The sequence below is a fragment of the Vulpes lagopus genome, chromosome 5 (genome assembly GCF_018345385.1).
Source record: "Vulpes lagopus strain Blue_001 chromosome 5, ASM1834538v1, whole genome shotgun sequence".
Taxonomy (NCBI): Eukaryota; Metazoa; Chordata; class Mammalia; order Carnivora; family Canidae; genus Vulpes; species Vulpes lagopus.
The window spans coordinates 81302991-81315137 of record NC_054828.1 but is presented as its reverse complement, the minus strand read 5'-3'; the positions used below and the strand labels follow the sequence as shown (position 1 = coordinate 81315137).

At 32.6% G+C, this 12147-nt stretch overlaps 1 protein-coding gene across 2 annotated transcripts in view; it reads left to right on the top strand.

Annotated features, from left to right (window-relative positions):
• SYCP1 (synaptonemal complex protein 1) overlaps window positions 1-12147 on the top strand; it is a 108885-nt gene that overhangs the window by 42804 nt on the left and 53934 nt on the right. For both annotated transcript variants that reach the window (XM_041754164.1, XM_041754165.1), the window contains 4 exons: window positions 138-199; window positions 9690-9794; window positions 10792-10895; window positions 12018-12135. In XM_041754164.1, coding sequence (XP_041610098.1) covers window positions 138-199; window positions 9690-9794; window positions 10792-10895; window positions 12018-12135 — 389 coding nt within the window. The remainder of the gene's footprint in view (window positions 1-137; window positions 200-9689; window positions 9795-10791; window positions 10896-12017; window positions 12136-12147) is intronic.

Below are 12147 nucleotides of genomic sequence, written 5' to 3'. Positions count from 1 at the left end.
CTATGCTTTATGGTGCTTTAATTGGACTAAACCATCTCTTGGTTTTTTCCCTTTTAAATGATGGTATTTTTATTTCTTGTCTCTCCTTTCATGTTCTTTTAATCTGACTTTTAACATCTTTTGTTTGTTTATTTTAGAAGAGATGACTAAGCTTAAAAATAACAGAGAAGTAGAACTTGAAGAATTGAAAATAATCTTGGTAAGTATATAATTTCTCTTGTTAATACAGAGCAGTTACTTTTCAAAGTAATATTGAATCCACTGACTTAGACTCTCACACTACAGATGTTTTATATTAGTGTTTTCAGCTAAAATATAAAAAAAAATTGTGTTTTAATGAAGTCACATTCTTAGTTGTACCAAGTTTAATACATTTTGAAAACTGTCTTGGTGAAGTTGTTTATATTATTTGAGTGTGTGTTGACATTACATTTAATTAAATATTAAATATTCATGTGATACTACAGATTTACTGATAGTAAGTTTGGTATGCCTTTGATACCTTTAAGCTACCAAGCTACAGTTTTGAGGAAGATATATATGTTATATATTCAGTAACTATGTTTAATATTCAGATAGAATCATGTTTAATGAATTTGTTAAGATAGGCTTCATTATGTTTTAATTGATTACAATATACAGAGCACGGGCAGCAAACTTTTTTTTAAAGAACTAGATAGTAAATATTTTAGGCTTTTAGTCTACATACAAAATGTTAATTTTCTTCTCCTCTTTCCACACCTCCCTTCCCCTTCTTGTCCTTTTCCTGTCTTTTATTTTTAACGAGCTTGTAAAAATATAAAAATGACCCTTAGGTTAAGGGCCTACAAAAAGAGACTGTAGGCTGATTTTGTCTGGCAGGCTGTAGTTTGCTAACCTTTGCTATATAATACTGTTTATGATTACAGATACATGATTTTGGGTTTAACCTATTGTATCTCTACTTGATTTTGCAACTCCTGGTTCTTCTGCCTCTCAGGAAGCATTATTTCCAAATGCTAATTCTTTCTCCATTGAATTGCTTTACTCCAGCTCTTGTGAATAATAATGTTTATATTGCTTTTAGATTTGATAATGCATACTTATTTTTTTGTTATACTTTAAGTCTCACCTTGAATGTCAGTTTAGGAAAACTCTCTTGATATTATCTATAAATCCCTCTTATCTAGTTTAGGTCTCTGTATGGCCTATGCCTATAGCCACCCTGAACTTTTCCTTTATAGCACGTATCACAAATGGAATTAATTTATTTTGGTATAATTGTTTAAAGATTTATTCACCCTTTTGACTCCCCCATACTTAGCAAAACAAACTACAAACATCTCTTAGGTTCCTTACATTTCTAGATATCTATGAATTGCAAAATGGAACTGAATAGTTTTTCTTAAGGTTTAAATTTTCTGTCTTTGAAAAATCAAATTAAAAATTACAAAATAATTGTTGTGCCTCAGTTTTCCATCTATGAAATGGGGAAAATAATTGTACGAATCTAATGGGGTAGTTATAAGGAAAAAATAAAACAATATATTTAACCATTTGACAAACATATACTGACTTTCTATTATGCTATACTCTGGGGGTATAATTGGGAGCAAATGGATGCATATGCTGCTTGCATGGGTCTATAGTCATGAAATAATCATACTTAAATATAAGCAATCATTCAAAGATAATATTAAAGTGGTGACAAAGGTAATAAAAAATTAATTCATAGTGCTATCAGGCCTATAATAAAGGGATTTGAACTAGTTAGGTAAGGAGAGCCTTTTTTTTTTTTTTTTTTCAAAAGTAAAGATTGAACTGAAATCCAGATAAGGAAGGGAAGAGCTTATCCAGAAGAGAAAATATTATTTGTAAAGTTCCTTTGATAGGAAGGAATATGGTAAGTGCAATGTGGAGTGAAAAGAAGAGAGTGGTACAAAATGAGGCTAAAGAGTTAAGTAGTAGGAGTGTGGCAATTGATGGCCTTTTGAATCATATCAAGATAGTTTTGTATTTATCCTAAGAGGAATGGAAAGCTCTAAAGAATTTGAGTAGAGAGTGGCTTAGTTTGCATTTTGAAAAGCTTATTTGGCTTGTAATATTGAGAACAGTATATTAAGATACAACAGTTAAGTAGACAGACAACCGAAGTAGCTAGAGGAGAGATTGATTATAACTTAGGCTGGGAGGTGGTGGTGAGAAAAAGTGGATGGTTTTGAGAGATATTTAAGATTTAAATACTTTGGATTGATCTAGGGGGGGTATTATCATTTGTTGAAAAGATTCCTTTTCTTTTTCCATTGAATTGCTTTTATACATTTATAGAAAAATCAATTGGCCATATTTGTATGGATCTGTTTCTGGACTATTTCTGTTTTCTTGGTCTATTTGTTATCAGTTCACCAATATATCAGTGTCTTGATTATTGTAGCTTTATAGTTAGTCTTAGATTTTGGTAATGTGATTCCTCCAGCTTCATTATTTTTCAAAATTGTTTTAGCTATTACAGTTCCTTTATCATATAAATTTTCAGCTGGTCTGTATCTAAGAAAATTACATCAGAATTATAATAGTAATTGTGGGGGGCATCACTGGGTGGCTCAGCGGTTTGGCGCCTGCCTTTGGCCCAGGGCACTATCCTGGAGTCCCGGGATCGAGTCCCACGTCGGACTCCCAGCGTGGAGCCTGCTTCTCCCCCCTCCTGTGTCTCTCTCTCTCTCTCTCTCCCTCTCTCTCATAAATAAATAAATAAATCCTATAATAGTAATTGTGTGAAATCTATAGATCAATTTGGGTTGAATTGTTATGATTACTTATGTTGAGTCTTCTAATACATGAACATGGTATCTATTTGTCCTTGAATCTTTAATTAGCATTTTGTAGTTTTCAGTGTATAGATCTATTTATGTTACATTTATACCTAAGTATTTCCTTTCTGAAAGGTGTTTTGCATTTATTTAAAAGTGTCTTTCCAGTTGTACTTTGCTAGTAGATGGGAAATGATTGCTTTATGCACTAACCTTGTATCCTGCAGTCTTCCTAAAATCATTTGTTAGTTCTAGGAGTTTTTTGCACATTCCTTATAATTTTCTATGTAGACAGCCACTTTGTCAGCAAATAAGGACAGTGGTAGTTCTTTTATTCTTGTCTAACTGTACTGGATCAGACTTCTAATATGACATTCTTGAATAGGAGTGGTGAGCATGTACATCTTGGATACTTTGATCTTAAGTGTGATGTCAATTATTATTATTATTATTTTTAGAAATGCCCTTCTATTCATAGTTTTTTTGACAGCTTTTTTTTTTTAAGATTTTATTTATTTATTCATGAGAGACATAGAGAGGCAGAGATATAGGCAGAGGGAGAAGCAGGCTCCATGCAGAGAGCCAGATGCGGGACTTGATCCTGGGACTCCAGGATCATGCCCTGGGCCAAAGGCAGGTGCTCAACTGCTGAGCCACCCAGGCGTCCCTTTTGACAGCTTTTAATGTGAATCTATGTTGAATTTTGTCAAATGCTTTTTTCTGTGCCTTTTGATACAATTATGTGGTTTTTCTTTTTCAGAATCTTAATATGGTATAGTACATTGATTTTTCAAGTATTGAACTAGCTTTGCATTCTTGGGATAAATCCCAGTTGCTGTGGCATATTTTTCTTTTTCTACATTGATGAATTTGTTTTATTAATATTCTGTTGAGGATTTTTGTTTTAGTGTTCATGGGAAGTCTATAGTTTTCTTTGATTATCTGGTTTTGGAATTAGGCTGTTACTGGCCTCAGAAAATGAGTTGGGAAGCATTTCTTTCATTTCCATTTTTTTGAAAGGGATTTTATAGAATTAGTGTTATTTCTTCCTTAAACATTTGGTAGAATTTTCTGGTGAAATCATCTGAACCTAGAGACTCTTTTTTGGCAAGATTTTAAACTATGAATCTAATGTCTTTAATTATTATAAAACTATTAAGTTACCTGTTTTATCTTAGGTGATTTTGGTAGTTTGTGGTTTTTAGGGAATTACTCCATTTCATTGAAGTTGTCAACTTTCTGTGCATAAAGTTTGTAGCATTTGTTATATTTTGAATGTCTATGGAATCTATAGTATTTACCCTTACTTTCATTACTAATATTGGTAATTTGTGTATGCTCTCTTTTTTCTTTGTCAGTCTTGATAGAAATTTATTAATTTTACTTTTCAAATAACCAACTTTCCATTTTGTTGATTTTTCTCCGTTTTTCTATTTTCAGTTTCATTGATTTCTGCTCTTTACTATTTCCTTCCTTCTATTTGCTTTGGGTTGTTTATTTTGATCTTTTTCTAGGTTCTTAAGATAGAAACTTAGATTGTTGTTTTGAGACCATTCTTTTCCAAAATGAGCATTTAATGCTATCAGTTTCCTTTAATCGTCTCTTTAGCTGCATCCCACAAATTTTGTTATATTTTCAGTTTCTCTTGATTTCTTCTTTGACCCTGGGGTTATTTAGAAGTCTGCTATTTAATTTCTCCATGTATTTGGAGACTTTCCTGTTTTATTTCTGTTATTCATTTTTAGTTTAATTCCATTATGATCAGAGAATATATTATTTAAATTTATTAAGGATATATCTTAGTAAATATCTTAAATGTTCCACATGTACTTGTAAAGAATTTGTACTCTCCTATTGTTAGGTATAGGGTTGTATAAATGTCAGTTAGATTCAGTTGATTAACTGTATTGTGAAAATCTTCTGGTTTTTTTTTTTTTGTCCCTTTTTCTATAATTGAGAGAGAAGTGTTAAAATCTCCTTTTTAAAAAAAATATTTTATTTATTCCTGAGAGAGAGGAGGGGGTTCAGAGACACAGGCAGAGGGAGAAGCAGGCTCCACGCAGTGAGCTTGACGCGGGACCCAATCCCGGGTTTTTTGGACCGGGCCCTGGGCCGAAGGTGGTGCCAAACTGCTGAGCCACTAGGGCTGCCCATTCTATTTTGAATTAGTAATGTTTCTTTCTAATTATGTCAATATTTGCGTCACATATTTTGAATTTCTATTATAAGCCTCACATTCATATATAACTATTATATCTTCCTGACAAATTGATCTTTGATCATTATTAAATATCTCTTTTTATCTCTGATAGTATCCTTTTGTCTTCTTTTTTTTTTTTTTTTTAGTATCCTTTTGTCTTGAAGAAAGTTTATGATTTGCATGGTACTTCTTTCAACTTATATTAGTCTTTATATTTGTAGATACTTGTGTGTGTGTATATACACATATATATGTATATGGATCTTTATATTATTGTTAGAGTTAGCTTTTTAAATCACAAATATGATCATATTATATGCTGTATTGAAATTTTAAATAGCTCCACATTGCCTATAGATAAAATTCAGACTCTTTAAGTACAATTAATAGGTTTTTTAAAAAAGTTTTTATTTAAATTCTATTTAGTTAACATATAGTATATTGTTAGTTTCAGGGATAGAATTTAGTGATTCATCAGTTGCCTCTAATATCCACTGCTCATTACATGAAGTGCCCTCCTTAACGCCCATCATTCAATTACTCCATACCCCCACTCATCTCTCCTCCAGCAACTCTCAGTTTGTTTTCTATACTTTAGAGTCTCTCATGGTTTGCCTCTCTCTGTTATCTTATTTTTCCTTCCGTTCCCCTATGTTCATGAGTTTTGTTCCTTAAATTCCACATATGGCTGAATTCATATGGTATTTGTCTTTCTCTGACTTAATTCACTTAGGATAATACCCTCTAGTTCCATCCACATCATTGCAAATGGCAAGAGTTCATTCTTTTTGATGGCTGGGTAATATTCCATTGTGCATATGTATGTGTGTGTGTATATACATATATGCATACACATACACACACCACATCTTTATCCATTCATCTGTTGATGGATATCTTGGCTCTTTCTATAGTTTGGCTATTGTGGACATTGCTGCTCTAAACATTTGAATCACTATTTTTGTATCCTTTGGATAAATACCCAGTAGTGCAATTGCTGGGGTGTAAGGTAATTCTATCTTTAACTTTTTGAGGAAGCTCCATACTGTTTTCCAGAGTGGCTGTACCAGCTTGCATTCCCACCAAGAATGTAAGAGGGTTCCCCTTTCTCTGCCTCCTTGCCAACATCTGTTGTTTCCTGAGTTGTTAATTTTAGCTATCTGACAAGTGTGAGGTGGTATTTCATAGTGGTTTTTATTTGTATTTCCCTAATGCCAAGTGATGTGGAGCATTTTTTCATGTGTCCAGCAAGAAGTTGCTGCGGCAGAGGTCAAAGAAGTTTGCTGCCTATGTTCTCCTCTAGGATTTTGATGGATTCCTGTCTCACATTTAGGTCTTCCATCCATTATGAATTTATTTCTGTGTATGGTGTAAGAAAATGGTCCAGGTTCGTTCTTCTACGTGTGGCTATCCAATTTTCCCAACACCACTTGTTGAGGAGACTGTCTTTTTTTCCAGTGAATATTCTTTTCTGCTTTGTCGAAGATTTGTTTGCCATAGTGTTGAGGGTCCATTTCTGGGTTCTCTATTCTGTTCTTTTGATCTATGTGTCTGTTTTTGTGCCAGTACCATACTGTTTGGGTGATTACAGCTTTGTAATAGAGCTTGAAGTCCAGAATTGTGATGCTTTCAGTTTTTCTTTTATTTTTAAAGATTGCTTTGGCTATTTGGGGTATTTTCTGTTTCCATACAAATTTTAGAATGGTTTTTTCAGCTCTGTGAAAAGTGCTCGTGGTATTTTGATAGGGATAGAAATAGTGAATGTGTAGATTACTTTGGGTAGCAAAGACATTTTAACAATATTTGTTCTTCCAATCCATGAGCATGGAACGTTTTTCCATTTCTTTGTGTCTTCCTCGATTTCTTTCATAAGTGTTATATATTTGCCAGAGTACAGGTCTTTTGCCTCTTTGGTTTGGTTTATTCCTTAGGTATCAAGATTTTTGGTGCAGTTGCAAATGGGATCAATTCTTGGATTTCTCTTTCTGCTGCTTCATTGTTAGTGTATAAAATGCAGCAGACTTTTTTTGTGTTGATTTTATATCCTCCAACTTTATGAGTTCCTGTATCAGTTCTAGCAATTTTTTGGTGGAGCCTTTTGGGTTTTCTATATAGAGTATCATGTTGTTTGGGAAGACATGATTTAGATGCCTTTTATTTCTTTTTGTTGTCTGATTGCTGAGGCTAGGACTTCCAGTACTGTTATATAACAGTAGTAAGAGTGAACATCACTGCTTGTGTTCCTGATCTTAGAGGAAAAGCTCTTAGTTTTTCACCCATTGAGAATGATATTCACTGTGTCTTTCATATATGGCTTTTATGATGTTGACATATGTTCCCTCTATCCCTATATTGTGGAGGGTTTTTATGAAGAAAGCACACTGTAGTTTGTCAGATGCTTTTTCTGCATCAGCTGAGAAGGTCATATGATTCTTGTCCTTTCTTTTGTTAATGTGATGTATCATGTTGATTGATTTGTGGATGTTGAAGCACCCCTGCAGCCCAGGAATAAATCTCACTTGGCCATGGTGAATAATCCTTTTAATGTACTATTGGATCCTATTAGCTAGTATCTTGTTGAGAATTTTGGCAACTGTGTTGATCAGGGATATTGGCTTATAATTCTCCCTATTAGTGGAGTCTTTGTGTGGTTTTGGGGTCAAGGTAATGCTGGCCTCAAAGAATGAATTTCAAAGTTTTCCTTCCATTTCTATTTTTGGGCACAGTTTCAGAAGAATAGGTATTATCCTTCTTTAAATGTTTGCTAGGATTACCCTGGGAAGCCATCTGGCCTTGGACTCTTGTTTGTTGGGAGATTTTTGATGACTAATTCAATTTCCATGCTGGTTATGGGGTCTGTTCAGGTTTTCTATTTCTTCAGGCTTCAGTTTTGGTAGTTTATGTTTCTAGGAATGCATCCATTTCTTCCAGATTGCCTACTTTGTTGGCATATAATTGCTCATGATACTTTTTTAATTGTTTGTATTTCTGTGATTGTGATATCTCCTCTTTCATTGGTGATTTTAAAGATTTGGTCCTTTCTCTTTTCTTTTTAATAAGTCTGGCTTGGGGTTTATCAGTCTTAATTTTTTCAGAGAACTGGTTCCTAGTTTTGTTGATTTGTCCTACTGTCTTAAAAAATCTTTATATCATCTATTTCTGCTCTACTCTTTATTATTTCTCTTCTCCTGCTGGATTTAAGCTTTATTTGCTGTTCTTTTTCCAGCTCCTTTAGGTGTAAAGTGAGGTTGTATATTTGAGACTTTTCTTACTTCTTTAAGAAGGGCTCTATTGCTTTATAATTCCCTCTTAGGACCTCCTTTGCTGCATCCCAAAGGTTTTGAGCTGTCATATTTTCATTTTCATTTGCTTCCATGTATTTTTAAAGTTCTTCTTTAATATCCTGGTTGACCCATTCATTCTTTAGGAGGACGTCCTTTAATCTCCATGTATTTGTTGTCCTTCCAAGTTTTTTTTTTTAAGATTTTATTTATTTATCCATGAGACAGAGAGAGAGAGAGAGAGAGAGAGAGAGAGAGAAAGAAAGAAGCAGAGGCACAGGCAGAGGGAGAAGCAGGCTCTATGCAGGGAGCCTGATGTGGGACTGATGTGGGCGTGTTTCCAGGATCACGCCCTGGGCTGAAGGTGATGCTAAGCCACTGAGCCACCTGGGCTGCCCCATTCCAAGTTTTTTCTTGCAGTTGACTTCAAGTCTCATAGCATTGTGGTGTGAAAATACTGAGGTTAGGATCTCAGTCTGTTTTGTACCAGTTGAGTCCTGATTTGTGCCCCAGTATGTGATCTGATCTGTTCTGAAGATTGTTCCGTGTGCACTTGAAAAGATTGTGTACTCTGCTGCTTTAGGAGGAAATGCTCTGAATATATCTGTTAAGTCCATCTGATCCAGTTTGTTATTCAAAGTCCTTGTTTCTCTGTTGATCTTCTGCTTAGATGATTTGTCCATTGCTGTGAGGTGTTATTAAAATCCTCTACTATTATTGTGTTATTATCAATGAGTTTCTTTAATTTTGTTATTAATTGATTTATATATTTGGCTGCCGAGTTAAGGAGTGTTAAATACTGTAAATATTTACAGTTGTTACAACTTCTTGTTGGATAGACCCCTTTATTATGATATAGTGTCTTTCTTCATCTCTTATTAATCTTTGGTTTAAAATCTAGTTTGTCTGATACAAGGATGGCTACTTAGGTCCATCCTGAGGGAATAAAGTAAAACCATTTCATAGGAAGAATGATAATAGAATTAGAGATTATAGAATAGTGAAGATAAAATATTTGTTAGCTGTCATGTAAAAAAGAAATTAGAGTTATGTGACTAAGGAAGGCAGAACAATGATCATTGCATGAAAATTATAGGGAAGCACATTTTAGTACAATATAACGAGAAGCAGGATTGATGAAATAGAGAGTGACTAATACATTTAATAAATTGGAGTGATTTATACATAAGATAAAGTTTGAATTCAGTAACCTGTATGTTTTTTTTTAATAAAAAATTTCAGGGCTCTGTTCATTGTCATATTTAGTTTTGAAATTTACTTAATTATGACTTGTTTTCTCATTTTGAAAAAATTTAGCCAAAGAGATACTGATAATTCTTTTTGCTACAGTTAGACATTTTGATTATTTTGCATACATGTGTGCTTTGGCTGTCATGATTTGTTAATGTTCTTAAATAGGCAGAAAACCAAAAGCTTTTAGATGAAAAGAAACAATTTGAGAAAATTGCTGAAGAATTAAAAGGAGCAGAACAAGAACTAACTGGTCTTCTCCAAACCAGAGAGGTTTGCTTTAAAAAAATACATTTTTCTTTCCAACATTTTATTAGTAGAGTACATGTTTACAGAATAGATTGTGGTATAGTTGTTAGCTTTGTGAGAGATTTCTTCACAAAATTCCTTTCAAAGGACGTGTTCATGCTATATATAATATACTAATGATTGTTTGAAACCGGTCTAAAGAATTTTCATATTATAATGTGGGAGAGAAAGGTCAACATTGAGATCTCAATAGATATCAGTAGTATGCATAATGCTATGGTTTATAACAATCACATTTTCGATTTCTTTAGTATTTCTTAATTTATACATTTGAAATTTCACCGTTCTTTTTAATTTTTTAAGTTCTTTTTTATAATTTTATAGTGTTTTTACTATAATTTTAGAATAGATTTTTTATTTAAAAGAAGTATTTTTTTAGCATTATATTGTAACTATCTTTTTATAATAAGAACAGCTTAGATTTTTTTTTTAAGATTTTATTTATTTGAGCATGAGCAGAAGTGGGGGAGGGGCATAGGGTGAGAGACAGGGACAAGCCAACTCCATGCTGAGTGTGGATTTGGAGGTGGGGCTAGATCTCAGTTCCTGACCATGACCTGAACTGAAGTCATATCCTTAACTGACTGAGTACCTAGGCACCCCCAGAAGAGTTTAGTTTTTAAGATACTGCCTGATTTCATTAATTAATGTATTTTTTCTTAATATAACATTTTAATTGAGATTAATTACCTGGTAGAGCAAAATTGATGAAAATATTTTATATGTGAACATGATTTTACTAGTTGAGCTTTAGAATATCAAGATGGAATTTACTTAAATTTGTCATTGATCCTTGTTCTAAAATTATAATGGTTTGGCATTAAATCCATTAAGTTTTAAAATTTGACATTTTCTTATCAAAATATTGCCAAATATATGACTTGATTACAAAGTGGCCATACTTTTAAATAAGAAAATAGTAAAAAAATGTTTGCTGTCATTATATACATTTACTTTCCAGGAAAAAGTACATGATTTGGAAATACAATTAACTGCCATTGTGACAAGTGAACAGCATTATTCTAAACAGGTTAAAGAGCTGAAAACTGAGCTTGAAAATGAGAAGTAAGTTTTCTGTCTATAAATAACTTATATATTCAATTTCTAAGCTTTCTGATAGTTAAGAGTAAATTAGTAAGTTATATTTGATATTTATTTAAATGGGGTTAAAGTTGTGTTTTATTCCTAGAGATCAAAATAATTTATTAATTCCATTGTTAATTACTTTAGCAATGATATATACATATTATTAACATAAAAAGAGTACGTTACAAAGTTGAAAACTTCATTATAAGATCACTGTATTACTTTTCTTGGAGATACCTGGTTCCTGATAAAAATAATCATTTGCAGTTCTACATAGTTATTTTGGTTATTTTGTTAAATTATTTCATAGATTTGTTTTGGTGACACACAGGTCATTGAATTATCGGTAAAATTTATCAACCAAATTTCCTTTTAATAAATGGGCTGGTTAGTTATTTATACTTTAGTATAAATTTATGTTATCCTTGGTATATTTGCTTTTTCAACCTTTCTTTTTTTAAATCTACTCTTCGATGATTTTCCAGTACTGGTAAGTAGAAGAAGATAGTAGGTGCTACTGAAATCATTCCATAGAGCCACACAGTCCCCTTCTCTCATTTAAAATTGATTTTGATTGCAACCAATAATTGCAGTAATCTCTCTTCCAGTGTAGAGCATTTGAGATCTTCTAAGAGCTGTTCAAGTGTTGTGTATAGAAGTTAAACAAATTTTATTTATTTTAATTTAAATATTTTGTTAAAAATAGTTCATACCTCATGTACTACTTTAATCAAATCACCAGAAGTTTGGAATAGTTTCTAAAAGACAGTATACTAGAGAGAAAAAATAATATGAAAAAAATCATATATCCTTCAAAATGTGTGGAAAAATATGGGCATGAAATGTGTAGGGAATATTCAAGGAAATATATGACATCTTGAAAAACTTATTCTAGAAAATTTCAAGCATGTACAAAGTCGGGGGAATAATGTAATGAAGCAGCATGTACCTATCACTCAGATTCAGAAATTATTAACTAATGGCCAATCTTATTTATACTCCCAGCTCTTTCTTCCTTTACCCTAAGGTTATCTTGAATTAAATTCCACATCATATAACTTAATAGGTAAATATTTAGGTCTGACATGTTTTTAAAAATAGGCTTAAGAATACTGAACTAAATGCAAGCTGCAACAGGCTTTCACTGGAGAACAAAGAACTAGCACAAGAAACAAGTGATATGGCCCTAGAAATCAAGAAACAGCAAGAAGATATTGATGTGAGTTGAAAA